We start from the raw sequence: 15,985 nt of genomic DNA, 5'->3' as shown, positions 1-15,985 counted from the left end.
TTCTCTGTTTTAGAGGCATTTAGAAATTGTTAAACTAAACTAGCTTATATATTTGCACTTTATAGCAACACCATATTTACCTAAGAATCATTTACACCATCTCAGTCATTTAAAAAGGGATTAAATCAGAATTTGAAAATTATGGGGGTTTTTTCTTACTTCCAGTGCGCAAAATTTTATTTTAAAAATAGCAACGTTGTTTTTCATTCCATCTACAGTTCTACTAAATTTGAGGAGGAAAATGAGAAACATAATTTGTCTAAAATAACTTGCTAAATTTTTAGATAAAAATCACAAAAACTGTGAATAGAAAAATTATAAAAGTAAGGCAGATCCTAAGTTCATAATGACATCTGGATAACTGAACAGAACCACAATTTCAACAAATTATTTTATTGAAAACTTATTTAAAAAAAAAACAAGGAAGAAAGGGTGAACACAACAGCTATTGTTAAAAATTGTTGTGTGACTCAAATACATTGAACCAAATACCTTGCTATTCACACAATCACAAACTAATGGCTTTGCAAACAAAAAACGTGAAAACATTAGAACCAAACACAATTAAGGGATTCAAATAATTGGAAAGATATGTTCTCTCTTATGTCGGTTCAGCAAAACATAATCATAGCAAATAGTTTGGCTAAGTTCATTCTATTCTAGTAACAACTAAATAGCCTATACTGTATACTAAAAACTGAATTCACAATTCCAGAAAAGGGGCAGCCTCATATACATACTTCCCAAGTATGTGTATGATACTTTCCAAGTGCCCAAACAATATTTACATTAAAGAAAACAAAAACCCCAAAAGACTGACAAGTAAGAGAGAATTCAAAGTTATTATGATGAAAAATGAAACATCTAAGTTCAAAAAGGGGTCCAGATGAGAGATGGCATGTTGCGTAAAAGCGCTCCACGATGCCTCCATTACGCACGGCTCAGGATGTCAGAGAGCTTGTTGATGTACTCGATGGTGTATTTAAGCGTCTGGATCTTGGTCAAGGGCTGGCCTCTCTTGCTGTAATCCGGCGGAAGGAAGTCGCGGAGCTGGTGCAGAGCCTCTGCCAAGCTTCTCATCCGCATCTTCTCCCTCTCGCTGGCCTTCATGCGCCTTTTCACGGACATCTTTGTTTTGCTCTGCCTTTGCCCCGGCGGAGTCTCTTTGCGTTCGGCGCAGCCAAAGGATAAATCCTTATTCTCCTGTTTGGAGATGGGGAAGTAAATCTCCGGCGAGGAACACAGCGAAGAATCCAGGGGGGACTCCGGACAGACGGACTCCGGATTTTCTCCAGAGGCACTCTCAAGGATCTCCCAATCAGATAGTATAGCAGCCGTGACAGCTTCCAGATCCATGTTAAAAATCCAGACTACTGCTCAGCGAGGCGGATGGCTTGAGAGAATGTGAGCTTCTTTTTTTTTTTCCTCGCCAAACGCGTTTTATATAGAAGCAGATCTCCGGACCTTTATGGGTTCACAACTTCAGAAAAAAAAGTTCAAAGAACAACTAAAGTGCCAAAATGAGACCTTCCCGAAGGGACTTGGTTCGTTATCACCGTGGTGTGAATAAGGCCAAACAGACGGTTAATGTGATAGAAAGAAAAATAATTAGATTCCTTCTGTGGGAAATTACTCTAAAGTCTGCACAGCGACAATTATCAGTTTGATGTGATGTGTCTTAATGAAGACTGCCGTTTCACCTGAGACATTCACACCACTCTGACAAGTCAGCCCTGCGTGTGTCCTCACTATACAAACAAACACCACGTTGGAGCTCATCACTTTCTTCGTGAAAGGTTAATTCTACAGGATAGATAAAGGTCAAAATCACAACAGCCACGGTCCAATCATTGTGTAGACACCTACACTTTCGAAACGTTACCTTGAAGTGTGCTGTTTTCTAAAATGTAGACATTCTTTATGATGGAAGCCATTCTTATTCCAAAACTTTTATTCTGAGAATTAAGTTGAAATCAGTAGGACTCTTTTTGCGGGGATGTTATTTGGGCAGAGGATGCAGCTGTCACCAGAACTTCTGCCAGACCTTTCATGTCTGAAAAGGTGTGAGCCCTCACTCAGGATCAAGGGGACACAACACTGCTGTGTTGTTTAAAAAACAGTGGCTTCAGCATCTTCTGTCTCTGCTTCTTTTAGCTAGGGGGGAAGAAAAGAGTAGTTGGACAAAATAAGATGAGCAACTATTACATGTCTTTTCCAGAGGAGCTTAGAATTCTGAATCTATGGACAACTTCGGTTTAATAGAAAAAAAAAAGTTTTCCAACTCAAATCGTTTCCTCTCCGAATCCCAGACTCAAGTTCTACTGGTTCACATTTCAATTTTTCAAGCAAAAATAATACAGAAATTATGAACAATAGTGGATGATACATTCACAGAAGTCAAGTAATGAATGGAAGAACAAAGATGTGGATTTAGACAATAGGGCAGGAAGAAGGTCTGAAAGAAATCCTAATACTTTTCCGCACGTATCCTGATCTGGAAAATCATGTCTGACACTTTCACAGAATGCATTAGAACCATATTTTTAGGGAATGATTTTAGATTTATGCATTAAACATAATTTGAGCAAGAATTTTACCTTTTTTTTTTTCAAGAGATGTATTTTTGAACATATTTGAGTTTGGGCAGGTTGACTGGATGGTTGAGTGCTTTATACAATAAATATGAAATAAATACATTTCCAGACTTTTTCAAAATACAAATAAATCTTCTAAGTTTATTTTCAAAACACAACAGACAAATAAAACTCAAACTGGGTCACAGTATTCTAAAGCTACCCTCTGGCATTTTGCTTTTCAAAAAGCAAAGAAATTACTTAATTAGAAGCAAATAGGATGTGAATAAAAGATAAAAATACTCTTTAAACCGACAAAACTGGATGATCACTTCAGAAATTTTAGTCTCAGTCTCTCAGCCAGTGGCAGGGGACTGTCACTACAAATCACCGAATCCTCACCATCTAATACAATGACGGGCGAAGCAGGAGTCTGGAGAATCTCATCATCACTGACTTTAGTTGTTTGAACATCCTGACAGCTGTTTTTTGTCAATGCAGGTGTTTCATTTTCAACTTTTTCCCCATGGCTCTGTGATTTTGGTCCAGTTAATTGAAGCGTTTGAAAAGTCTTTGGATTAGCAGCTTTAAACTGATCACAGGCTGGTTTTAGAGGGAAGTCTGCTATTAGGCTACTTATACTTTTGTCTGCCGGTTTCATTTTTGTTTGACGTTGAGGTCCAGATTGCCGGTTTTCAACATCACTATCCTCGCTGGATGAGCACACGCTCATGCAGACGGTCTTCTTGATGCTGCCCTTTTTGACTCTTTGTCCTGGGTCAGAGTGGCATCTCTGTGGCGGAGCAGAGGACAAGGACAAAGCAGCTCTGACAAATCTATATCTTGGAGAAGGCTTTTCACGTTTGTTAGATTCCTCCTTTGTCTTACTTTGAGCATCACATGGCAAAATCTTTGGCTTTTTTGATCTTTCAAGACTTTCTTTTAACATACATTGGACTTTGTTTGTTATTGGTTCCTTTTCCTTGCCAGTCAACATGATGCCCTCACTGCTACTTCCACTGGAAATTTCCCCAGTTTGCTTTTCATGTGAAATGACCAACTCACAGTCCAGATGTTTTGAAACCTCAGCTGTAGCTTTCAGAGATTTTTCTGCGTTCCTCATGAGGACTCTGTCTCTCAGAGGATACTCAGTGCAACAGAGCTCTGGCTGTTTGGCTGCACCTTGCGTTTCATCAGTTTGCCCAGGCTCTGCACCCTGGACCGCCGGTGGGGAAGGCGATGAAGTGAAAGACAACACATCCCAGTCGATATTGCTGAGATGTAGAGCGTCAATAAAGGAAGAGACAGAAGGTGAAGCGCTTTGTGGTTCGACGTCAGGCAGAGTTTCGCGGACTTGACCGTCTTCTTTTTCTTTCCTGTGTTGCTTACGATTCACTGGAGTGTCTAAAATGATCAATTCAGTTTTTTCTGAGCTTGAGCTGGAAGGGAGATGAGTTTGTGGCTGAGTGGACCTGTTTTCTAAGAACGTCTGAAGCGTCATCTGAGCCAAGAGAGCTGAGACACCAGCAGAACTATCAGATGGTTTCTCCTTTTTACGTCTCGCTTTCTTCTCTGTAAGAAAGAAAATAGAGACAGAGAGACAGGAATGTCAGAAGACTTTCCTGGTGTTTCTGTTTAAGCGGCCATAATTGGATATTTCTGACACTGTCAATAAACATTTCTAAATTACTGAATTTTAAGAACGGACTGCAGAGTGTGAGATATGAACAAACAGTCTATTTATTATGACTGCCACCTATTTCTTGCAAAAGTATATTTTATACATTTGCTCATATCTGTTGTGCATTTGTCTCACTTTGTCTCTTAAATAAAAGTTTACCAGGAATAGTGACAGTCATTATGTAGACATGTCAAAAAAATGTTTTAGATTGGGTTGAAAGCAAATAAACACAGGATTACTGTGGTGGGGGAAAAAGTAAGCAAATCCTGTGGGGCAGAGCCTTCATGGCTTCATTGAAGGTTCTGGTGTGAAGTGATTGAGCTGCTAACTCTACGTTTTCAGGTGTTAGAGCTGCTGTAAGCGAGAGCCTTAAAAAAACATGTAAAACCTTCAAATAGCTTTGATCTGCGCCGCCCTGGCAGCTCAGACTGGGAAGTCTGGGAAGTTTGTCAAATCAGCAGGGGAGCTTTTTATGGAAAAATGCAGAATGAGATCATCCAAGCACCTTATTAAATAACTATTGCACTGAAAACAACATGTAGTAGGATATATTTAGGGTGAAAATAGGTGTCTTACGTTTAGTTTTGTTCTCTTTAAGCAGAGCTTTGCTTCTTAGGTAGCTTTCAACGATCTCTGGGAAAGCCACACGGAAAAGCGACTCTTCCTCCACCGTCCTCACCTCATGTTGGTCCTCTGTGGGTCTTTCCTCTGGAAATACAAAATGTTCTGCAGAAAACAGGAACAAATTTAGGTTAGGACATGTTAACCTTATGTCTTTCTAACTAAACTAAGAGCTATGGTCCTTTTCTGTATCTTTAGTTTTTTTTATGAATCTCAATTGCTATTTTCATCCATCACCACAGATTACCGGATGTATTTTTGAAGTATTTTCTAATATTATTCCTCAATTAATGTCAGTTTTAATGATGCAAGTCTTTTTAAGAAAGAAAAATCCCCTTTCTATGTATGCAAAGTGATAGCTTTTCAGTGCAAGGAAACAATAACCTAAAATATTTGATTTAAAATCGCTCTTTATTCATTTACATTTCTTTTATAAACTAAATGGAATCTAACATTGGGGCCACTTTCCTGATTTGGTCATAGGCTTACATGATTAGTCTGTGTAATTCAGACATAGTTACCACATTTTGACCATAATTCAAATAATACAACTTATATTTGTATTTAACGTATTTCTTCTGTTGCACACGATAAAAGTCTGCAACCTGAGTTAGTTCATTGAGACTTTCTCAGGTCAGTGATGTCAAACAGGCTTGTTAGTGATGTCCGCTTTGATTTGACAGACTTCCCAGCTAAGAGAGGAAGCCGGTTTAGCACCTAGAAGCTGTTGTGACTGATCTGTCACCTCTGAACCCCACCTCACAGCCAGTCACTAACAGACAACCCGGTGACGAACACCCTGCACCCCAACTTAGCGCTGCAGTCGTGTCACCAGCTCACAAATCCAGCGTTTTTCCACTCCCCAAGCATATAATGAGCCACTAAGAGGACAAATTAAACACAAAGGGTAATTTATTCAGAAAAAAAGTGAAGATTTTAACTGACCTGGAGTGTTCCAGATGACTTCAAAGCAAGCCACAAAGTTCCTCACCCTTGGTTTCAGAATTCTTTTACAGAAAAATAAGTTATTTTAAAGAAAAGTTTCTAGACACACATAAACAGCCACACTATCACAATAATGCAGCTTTTCAGCTTTAAAAACATCAGAACACTACCGGATAGGCATGATTTGGGAGGGCACGTCTCTTCCGTATTTTCTGTTCATCAGCTCAGTGTAGGTCATCAGGACCAAAACCTTTTCACTCGTGTAGTGTTTTGGCCACTCCATCTTCTCATAAGCGAAATTCTACGGAAAACAAGACACAAGCTTTCTAATTCATGTCCACAAAAGGCAGCAAGAGGTTATTAATTAATGAAAAATATAAAACGCATTACCTGCATCAGCAGAATATTTGGCTGTTTCCTCTGAAAATGTGCCACAGGTTCATCCTTGGAAACCAGAAACTCGTTTATAATCTAGAATAAAATGTTCAAGTATTATTTTAGGTGTTACTGAAAGCAGAAGAAAACCTGAGAAAATAAATACACATACCTCTGTAAATGGGAACTGCTGACTTGCCAGAGTTTTTCTAAAATAAAAAAAAAAACATCATAGACTTTTTAAACCTTCATTTAACATACACAGCCAAACATCCCAGATTTATATTTGTAAACATTCATGTGGATCTAGCACATAAAGTCTTGTTTTAAATCTATTACAGTTTGTGAATCTAGATGCACAAGAATCAATACGTTTATCATCAACCAACTTTGGTGTTTGTGAGCCAAATTCAGTAGACTGAATAAAACTGGGTTTTATTTAGGGGTATCAGCTTAAAGGAGGCTAAATGTAACACTGTATCATTTTTATGACAGTTATATACTGCTTTACTTTGACCTAAAGTACACCACTAAATTATGTCACTATATTTAAAAATAAAAAATAAAATCTACGAAAACATTTGGGAAAATTTAAATTTACATGGCCAAAAGTACTTTTAGTTTATGAATGTTAAAATATTGTTGTCATAATAGTTGATGCTAGTAATCCTGCTTCCCCCCCAAAGATCTCATTGTTTGTGCGTTAAATTTGTCTTTGTTGGATAAAGTTCTCTATTTAAATATTTTAGCTCTGAAATTTTTATAAATTTCCCTTTGCTTTGGGAAAATGTGTAACTGAATTAAGGTAGTTGGCTTATATGGTAAAGATCAAGCCCATTTCAATTCTTCATGCACCTTTTATGACAGAGTGTTGTATGTGTGTTAAACATTCATTTAATCCTTTCAACATGTTCACTTTATAATTTCTCTTCTCCCATTTGCATTTTTCCATTCCTGTTAATTTTTTTTTTAACAACATTTAGATTTTCATGGTTTTGACCAGCTTTTTAAAACGACACATACTTCCTGATGTTTGCCTCCAGAGACGATGCCTGGCGGCTCTGTTCGTAGCAGTGCCAGTCACATGGACACTGATAATCGAAGTCCTGAGGCTGGCAGAATCGCTGACTGCCGCAGAGCACACAGCCGCCACGCTCGTGTGCCTTAGCTGAGCCTGAGAGCCAAAGAGAAACCAGTGTTGATTCCTGAAATTTCTCACATATGTGTATATTTTAACATGGCAGATTAAATAGCTTTTATAATTTAGAAACGTGTGAGACAAGTCACTGCCGCTTTGGTTTGCTCACCAGGATGTCGACATAAGTTGCAGTGAGGAACTTTCTTTGCAACGCCGAAAGGCACGTCAGGACTCTCCTGCTTCCACTGTTTGAACCTTTAATGACAAGAATAAGATTTCCTGAGGATCTACAAGCCTTAATGCAACGTACATATCTGCCAGGCAACCATTTGAGTAGAACCTCTGTAGAAGTGACTGTCCCTTCAGGGTATGTATAAGCCTCAAGGCCTGCTCTCTGCCAACACCAGGTATACCCTTGGGGAACCATTAAAATGTACATTAAGAAATAGAAATCTAATTAGAAATATTATTAAGAAGTAACTTTTTTAAGCTATGTCTTCTCTACCTTAGGAATATAATCACAACCAAGGAGAATGGCCAAGCCAACAAGATTCTCTCTTGACAGGTGTAGCTCGGTTTGCACTCGAGACCTCTGGTAGCAATCGACCTGAGGGTCCTGGGAGAAAAAAAAAAGTCAAAAATTGATAGTGCAAATGATAACTTCAGGACTAGGGTCTTTTCCACAATGAGGAATCTCTTACCCTCTCCAAAATGAAGCAGCAAATGAGAATTTTGTAACCACAAGGATGACACAAAGTCATGTATAAGGTAATGTTAATTAATCAAATCACTAATCTTTTTTGTTAATAATCCATACTAACTGTAAATAAATAATATATAATTTATCTATTAGCTGATTTATAATTTATATTTGTCAAACTGACATGTATTGATTTAGTCAAAAGCAGAACAGTATTAGTATTCAACTCTTATTGAGATCTTAGCCCCAACGTGTTCCAGGGTTTCTCTTAACTTCCAGAAACATACTCTACTGTTCATATTGAAGTTCCTGTAGACCGTCCTAGCCCCATACAAGAATGCATCTCCATCGTTGGTTATACAGCCATCAACCAGCCCTGCTGAGTCCAGGTAAGCACACATGGCCTCTGCTTCCCCAGCTGCTGTCACCCAGGGCAAACCCAGGCAGTTCAACATCTCTGTACACTGTAGGAAACACAGCGGTTGACAAAGAGCTGGGAGAATTATTTACAGTCAGTTATCAGAAAAACATACCTCTCGGAGTACAGCATTAAAGCGCCCTCTGCTGGTAGTTGTGGATGACTTTGAGGAATGAGCTTTTCTGGATCCTCCGAATCTCATTTCTGTCCTTTTGCTCATCGTTTCTGATTTAAGTTTGGGAGCTTCTCCCTCCATGACAAAAACGAGCTTCACCCCCATCAGTGTGAGCGACGACACTCGGAAAAATAAATTCCTGCACATTAAACAGCATTGTGTTGGTTTTTACTTATAATGTAGACTTTTCTGTTAAATTAATAAAACTCACACTTTGTATAGTTTCATAGCTAAAGGTAAAGTTATAATATGTTTTTGTTTGCCATTTTGTTGTACATCACTACGTAATGGGGATAAAATCTACCTTTCTAAAAACAAACTTCAATGCACGCATTCCTGGTGACATCACATAAGGCAACTGACAGAGAATAGACATTTGTAATTTTCTTGTTTTTCCACATAATTGGTACATAGTTAATCAAAATTCCTTATTAAAATGTGTTTCTTTTAGTTATACATTTCTGCAGCAAAATGTTAAAACCAATTATGGGATCACTGCATAGATTTCAAGAAAATTTGTACATGAAGCAATAGTAAAATTAGGAAAAAGTTGCTACAGTTCTCTCTCACAACAAAAGTCTTTCTTCTTGGAAAGGTTTCTGGTACAAAAAAACCCAGCAATAAATTAATTAATAAATAAAAAATACTGTAGCTTTTCTGTTTAAATTAAAAGCAATTAGATCATTTTTATACATTTTCAGTTTAAGTTTGTGTACATACAGTAGTACTGTGGTGTTTTTACTCAAACCTATTATACCATGAGAATGTCGTAGTGACCACCACTATAGTGCAGTATCGCCATAGTGTCAAATTACATTGACCAAGATGCTGCACATCTAGTAAAAGCAGGCTGATATAAAAATTAAAAACAAAATCTTAAATTCTAAATACACAAATATAAGACAAAAAATAAATATACAATGTCAATAGATATTACTATTTAAGTATATAAATATATGGAACCAACCATCCCTCAACTCATTTCTTTCTATGTGGCTGTACTTTCATTTTTGTCCTCAAACTCAGGCATAAGAAGTTAACCCCCTGGCAACTCAAATGTTGCAAAATCTTTGTGGAAAATCTTCCCAGATTCTGTCTTTTGTTAAGACTGCTTTCTAATGTCATCTGAGCAGCTTAATTATTATGCCTCTTGTGATGTCATTAAGACAAATACACACAAAGCTGAACTTTCTAGGGGGTTTCTTTCAGTAAAGCTTTTCTTTTTTTAATCCATTTATAATTTGTGAGATTCTTGGGTGGAAATCCATAATTCATTACCCAGGTGTACTTTCTTTTATATTCAGTGTGAAAAAATGCACTATTTGATGGTCTCTTTAAAAAAAAAAAAAAAAACTGCTCATCGAAACGCCTGTGAGAAATCATAGTGGCTAAAATAAGCTGCTATGGACTGTCAAACAAAATATTCTAATGAAGTATTTTTTTTCGTTTTTTTTTAAGAACAATAAAAGGAAACTTACCTCAGATGGGGCTTAGTAACTTTGCCCATCATGCCCTGGACGTGTTGAGCCTCACAGACCCATAAGCTCAGGTCTACCGCCAGAGTCTTTCCGCTCAAACTGTACAACGGCACTGTCTCTCGGACTGGCTCAATGATGGACCACAAGTCGTGGACACCCATGATTAATACTAGTAAAATGGAATCAAGTTCAGAAAATGAACAAAATTAGTTAAAAAAAAAAAACCGCAGAAAAGGAACACGGAACAGCTTAGCTAGTTGAAGTTTTCAAACACTGGCGCCGCCTCCGTTAGGCTGCGTCCCAATTTGTTTTCTTACGCTTCCTTTCTGTAGTGAGGCCTGTCTTTGCATCTTACATAGATTATATGTAATATATCAATTTTATAAAAATACTTAAATATAAATCGCTCTTCGGTATTTTGTGGTTATTAAAGCTTTCAAATGAACCTTTTAGGAGAGTAGGAAAGATAACCACAAAGTAGATCGAACCCTGATTTTCAAACAACAAGACGTCATTTTCATGCGCCTTCACAGATTGTTGCTATGGGTACTCAGAGTTTGTTTATGCGCTAAAGAATTTATCAATGGCCTCACAAGCGAAAATAGAAGTCGTTGGCATGATTAAAGACCCAAATTTCCATGCTGCCAGAAGTATAGCCGAGGTAAAATACACATGTATTATGTTCCTCCTGTTGATTAAATAATTAATTTAAAGTTCCACCTCTGTCATTGTAGGTACTAAAAGAACAGTTTCCTAATGATTTTGTGAATCCAGAAATTGTGCCACTTCTTGAATTTGACTGGCATGAATACCTATGGAAGAAGAAACGGGTAGGTTATTTCATTCATCAAAGAACACAAGCTAAAGTAAAACTGTCAACCGAAAAGAAAACGATAAATAAATCTTCAAAATTAAAAATAAATAAATAAAAAATCTCATGTGAAAAGTATGGCATGCAATCTTTCAATAACCTTAATACCCTTAATCCAGTGCAACCAATTACCCTTAGAAGTTACCTGTAAGCAAAACTCTGTGATTCTGTGTAGGCCTCAGATATTTGTTAGAGGACATTAGCGAACAAACAGCATCATGGAGACCAAGAAACACACCAGAAAGGTCAGGTCTTAAACTGTACAGAGCAGGATTAGATTATAAAGCAATGAGCTCATTGTGGAACATGGTGGTGGCAGCATCATGTCTTGAGTATAGTTCTCTTCAGGAGCCAAAGGGAAGCTGGTCAGAATTGAAAATGGATGGAACTAAATACAAGTCAAATCTGAAAGACAATGTGTTAAAGGCTTCCAGTAGGAAACTGCTGGCTCTACAGATATAAGCAGAGCTACAATATGGTAGTTTAAATCGAAGCATATTCATGTGTTCATTATGACTCGGTCAACTCCTACCCTTAAACCTATTAAACATTCCCAGCATAAGCAGAAAATTGGTGTTCATAGATACTCTTCATTCAGTCTGACTGAGCTTGAGCTATTTTAGTAAGAAGAATGGATAAAAGTTTCACTCTCCCTGTGCAAAGCTGGAAGAAACAAATTGTAAGAAAATGTGCGGGCATTGAGAAATGCAACAGTGAACATTTTAAAGGGAGATGAATACTTTTACAAGGAACTGTGTACTAGTCATTGCAAAAATATCTCATATTAAGCATATTAAATATGGATGAAATATGACACAATGAGCAACTCATCAGACATTAAAGACCAAACAAGAACTGGTCAAACAAGATAAGCATTTCAAACACTGTGATTAATAAAAGAAAAACACTATTTCTCAAATATAGTATGATTAAAAAGTGTTACCACTTCTTAGAAATAAAACTATTTATTGTCTACATGTGTAATACCAGTATATGTGATGAAAAATATTGTTATAAATAATACAACTGAGCGTGGTCAAAGCTTGCGGCTGTGATCCTGCACCCCTGCACAGATATGATCTCGCTGCAGTTTGACGCCATTGTTATTCTAAAAAGCTGATTCACAACACGGCTATTGTTGTGAACTTGTGATTTCAGGAGCTGCGTGGTGATGTGTGGGAGTATCCCAGCAATGTGATGTGCTTCCTTAATGGCGTTCTCCTCGGTAATGAAAAGCAACTCGCCAGCTGGGCAGAAAATCAGTGGAATTTCACCCTCACTCATCCAGAGGATTTCTATACGGCTATCACTGAGGAGTGCTACGCCAAACACCTTCAGAAAACTGGAGTAGGCTGACACCACACTTTCAAGAATACATAAACAAAGTAGAATGATTGAAATTGGCATCTAAAAACATGCATACTATTTATTTATGCTATTTTGTAGGCATGAAATATCCTAGCAAGTGACTCCTGTGTCTAATCCTATTTATTGTCACTTCTAAATTTTGTCTCAGAGTAGAACATTAAAATAAATAAGCCACTGAACAAACCATAAAAAGGAGAAGACTCACAGTAGAAAAACATGAAGATATAGTGTACTAAAACAGTTTCACTTTTCAGTAATACTTGACTACAGGAAGCCTGCTTCTAGAGAATTGATAGCCTTTGCTGGTAGATTTAGACATAGTATTTAATGCATTGAACTGAAGTTCCTGTTTCCAGGAACTGTTTAGCAATCAAAGTTCAGAAATGTCTTTGGCTTTCAGATGAAATCATTAAAAAGTCCTTTTTATTTATGTGTGGTTTGAGTGTTTTTAAGATGCTACTTCTGTAAGTTTGTGATTATCTCTTGAAGAACTTCTCAATCACTTGAAAAGGAGATTTTCAATCTCAATTCTATTTTTCCTGTTAAATAAAAGCTCAACAAAAAATATAGTTTTTGGAATGATGAGCAGTATTCCAACCCATTATTCCAATCTTCATTCTCTTCACAATACTACTGAAATAATAGGTTATAAATATTTCTTCAGTGTTTTGTAACTTATTCTGAAAAAAACAGACACTGCTATTATTTACTATTATTATGTTGAACCTTTCTTGGCTTTATATGACGTTGGTGGTGGAACATAAACCCACCATTTTATGGTCCTTTCAGAATCTGTTGAAATATGCTTAGGTTATTTTTAGTGCTGAACAGAACTTAATGGTATTATGGTTGCAAAACCAACTGATAAGTTAAAAAGCTCTGAAGCCCTGATTGAAAGTTATTTAGTGAATGCCATATTGCCTTTAGATAATGTCTGATGTTTTTAAAAAAGGGATTGTTGATAGCTTAGGACTCTTATTTTTTCATCAGTGAATGTTGAAAAGTGAAAACAAAATTGGAACCAAGTCAGCTCCTTTTTATGCAGTAAAATCAGTACATGACAGATTACTTGTCGATGGATGTTTGGTTGATTTTTTATTTCTAAAATAATACAAGTAATCAGTGTTCAAAGTGAGTATCATGTCTTTATCTATTGTTCTTCATTGCTACTAGCACTTGTTCTAGTATATCATCCTTACATATAATGTTTGTGCTTAGTATCGAGTTTAGACAATGTGTGAATTACTGCCATACCTAAGATTTCAATTTGGCAAATTCCCCTAACATAAATCTGAAGAGTTTGTTTTGAAGTTAAAACTGTGTTGTGTTGCTATTCTATTTGTTAATCAAACTTCTATTCTTTTATTTTTAGCATAAGTTTGTCTTCATGGATATTGTTGTAGCAGGAGAGGATCCTGAGAGGATAAGTTTTGAGGTAAAACCTTTTCGATCAAATTTTACTTTTAAAGACAAACCTTATAATTTGACATTAGTGAACAATTTAGAATGTAAATATAAGAAAACGAATGATCAATACAGAACAGCATTTTGCGTCGTCTCTCCTCAGCTGTTCTCCGATGTGTGTCCAAAGACATCAGAGAACTTTGAGGCTCTGTGCACAGGAGAACGAGGAAAGTCAGAGAGTGGCCTCCCACTCCACTACAAGGGCTCTCTGTTTCATCGCATTGTGCCCAATGGCTGGGTGCAAGGTGGAGGTGCTCTAAGAGCCGACTCTGTCACCTCTTACATTTCAAGTGCCTCATTAATATTCAGGACATGTATAACAGGATTATATAATTCAGAAACCCATTTAGATGCAGGAAGTGAAATGATGTAGATATATTTATGCAATGATTTGAAGCTGATCATATGGTGTCTGACTTTAGGACTTGTGGCACAAAGAAAAAATTTATCAAATGTTCCATTTAATTCTTGGATTAAAATATATTTGACATAAGTGTGTTCAATGTCACTGGCTTTGTCTAACTTTCCATTTTACTCTCTGCAGATATTTCTCCTAATAGTAAGGGTGATGGGGGTGAGTCAATCTATGGACCAACTTTTGAAGGTACCAACAATTCTTGAAGATGGAATTAGTGAGATTATGTAGTTTGTACCACCTCAACATGTGACCATCTCACCTGTCAGATGAAAGTTTTGCTATTTCCCACTCAAAACGGGGCATTCTGGGAATGGCCAACAAGGGTCCCCACACCAATGGATCCCAGTTCTACATCACCTTGCAGCCGACGCCCTGGATGGACAAAACCTATGTTGCCTTTGGGTTTGTGTCACAATTTGTATCAGTAGTCATCCAGTGAATTACTAAGTGACAATATATGTTATCTCTGATTACATTCCTTTTTTTCTTATTTTTAGTCAAGTGATTGAAGGCGTAGAAGTCCTGAAGAAATTAGAAGAGAGTAAGAGTTTTAATGAAAGACCCAAATATGAATGTAGAGTGTCAGCTTGTGGAGTGTTACCAATGTAGTGCCCATTAATTACTCACTTTATTTGGTATTCTATCTCTTTTTGGTGCAGTAAATTCAAAGACAAACTCACTTCTGTGTATATCTGTACTTTTCTGCTCAGAAAAAACCCTTAAATGTAATTATGTTATTTTAATTTATTTGACTTGTGAGAATCAGAGTCCAGTAGAAAACTTGTAGTCTGTATTTAAGAGAAGGACACAGCTTGAGTAACAAAATTGGGTGTACTGGTGAGAGTTTTTGTTTTTGGAGGTGGGGGTATTGTTGTTATCACACCTTTAAACATGTAAAAGATAAATTGTTCTCAGGACATTTATCTTAGCATTTTGGAACATTTGTGCCATTCTCCCTGATAAAAAAGAATTTTTTGCAACACATTTTACATCAGTGTTGCAAGTTTAACTTTGGCTATTTTTTACTTCATTATGTTAAATGGATAGCTGAATGTGAATCCTCATTTCACATTGAAAATAAAGAGGATTTGCTGCTTTTTCATTAAAGAGCAAACTCTACTTCTGCTAAGAAAAGTTATTTCTGTAAATGATTCCAGATGGTCTAAGAGATAAAAACAATTAAAAGAGACTTTGGGTAGAAGATTGAGGAAACCCAATGTAGTCTGGGGTTAAAATCAAAGCACTGAAAAATGTTAAATTTCCTCTTTATATTTATTATAAAAACACTATATTTATTAAGCCAGGTTTCTTGTACAGAACCCAATCTAATTTAGTTTGGGTGTCAGAAATTAAATAAATATTGATATAAAAAGGGGAAAAATACTTATAAATTTGATAAGAAGTTCTAGTTCACATTTGTACAAAATAAAGTAGACCTGTGGTATTGCACTGTTTTTCTACATGACTCGATTTAAGGTTAGAAGGGAAAAAGAAAGAGGAATAAAATCTTGTTTTTTAAAGAATGTGTCAATTTAGTCGTATGTGTATGTGTCTTTTATTTATTTTGAATTACTCTTATTTATGTATTATTTTTATTTGGCATTAATTTATATAGGTTGTCTCATTGAGATCCAATATCTCATTTACAAGACAGATCTGTTTCGATAAAACAAGCAATATTTCAAGGTGGCTTAAGGAACCATATAACAAAGATCCTCTTTAAAATTTCAGTAAATCTCTAAATAATGACGTGTTTAGAT

At 36.6% G+C, this 15,985-nt stretch overlaps 3 protein-coding genes across 3 annotated transcripts; 1 reads left to right on the top strand and 2 right to left on the bottom strand.

Annotated features, from left to right (window-relative positions):
- Positions 1-437: 437 nt before the first annotated feature.
- msgn1 (mesogenin 1) lies at positions 438-1,383 on the bottom strand. The gene has a single exon (XM_044106902.1). It carries the CDS (start codon positions 1,354-1,356, stop codon positions 931-933), a length of 426 nt encoding a protein of 141 aa, XP_043962837.1. The 5' UTR covers positions 1,357-1,383; the 3' UTR covers positions 438-930.
- A 1,323-nt stretch (positions 1,384-2,706) lies between these two features.
- On the bottom strand, positions 2,707-10,638 carry LOC122825472 (flap endonuclease GEN homolog 1). The gene is made up of 13 exons (XM_044106900.1): positions 10,105-10,638; positions 8,567-8,765; positions 8,321-8,497; positions 7,839-7,949; positions 7,674-7,747; positions 7,503-7,588; positions 7,219-7,369; positions 6,368-6,404; positions 6,211-6,291; positions 5,991-6,121; positions 5,821-5,882; positions 4,831-4,980; positions 2,707-4,145 (listed from the first exon to the last, which is right to left on the bottom strand). Exons 1-13 carry the CDS (start codon positions 10,263-10,265, stop codon positions 2,902-2,904), a joined length of 2,664 nt encoding a protein of 887 aa, XP_043962835.1. The 5' UTR covers positions 10,266-10,638; the 3' UTR covers positions 2,707-2,901.
- On the top strand, positions 10,635-14,904 carry ppil6 (peptidylprolyl isomerase (cyclophilin)-like 6). Its single transcript, XM_044106901.1, has 8 exons — positions 10,635-10,765; positions 10,839-10,934; positions 12,134-12,322; positions 13,716-13,778; positions 13,911-14,058; positions 14,352-14,411; positions 14,492-14,627; positions 14,723-14,904. Exons 1-8 carry the CDS (start codon positions 10,688-10,690, stop codon positions 14,832-14,834), a joined length of 882 nt encoding a protein of 293 aa, XP_043962836.1. The 5' UTR covers positions 10,635-10,687; the 3' UTR covers positions 14,835-14,904.
- The last annotated feature ends 1,081 nt before the right edge of the window (positions 14,905-15,985 follow it).

The sequence above is a fragment of the Gambusia affinis genome, linkage group LG22 (genome assembly GCF_019740435.1).
Source record: "Gambusia affinis linkage group LG22, SWU_Gaff_1.0, whole genome shotgun sequence".
Lineage (NCBI taxonomy): Eukaryota > Metazoa > Chordata > Actinopteri > Cyprinodontiformes > Poeciliidae > Gambusia > Gambusia affinis.
This window is presented reverse-complemented; position numbering and strand designations above follow the sequence as displayed.

Bases quoted from the DNA above. Each gene is read 5' to 3' on its own strand.
- msgn1 (XM_044106902.1), bottom strand. From the start codon at position 1,356: ATGGATCTGGAAGCTGTCACGGCTGCTATACTATCTGATTGGGAGATC.
- ppil6 (XM_044106901.1), top strand. From the start codon at position 10,688: ATGGCCTCACAAGCGAAAATAGAAGTCGTTGGCATGATTAAAGACCCA. The intron at 10,766-10,838 runs GTAAAATACACA...CTGTCATTGTAG, and splicing joins CTGCCAGAAGTATAGCCGAG to GTACTAAAAGAACAGTTTCC. The intron at 12,323-13,715 runs GTAGGCTGACAC...TTTTATTTTTAG, and splicing joins AACACCTTCAGAAAACTGGA to CATAAGTTTGTCTTCATGGA.
- LOC122825472 (XM_044106900.1), bottom strand. From the start codon at position 10,265: ATGGGTGTCCACGACTTGTGGTCCATCATTGAGCCAGTCCGAGAGACA. The intron at 6,292-6,367 runs GTATGTGTATTT...ATTTTATTCTAG, and splicing joins AGCAGTTCCCATTTACAGAG to ATTATAAACGAGTTTCTGGT. The intron at 4,146-4,830 runs GTAAGACACCTA...TCTTTCTTACAG, and splicing joins TAAAGAGAACAAAACTAAAC to AGAAGAAAGCGAGACGTAAA.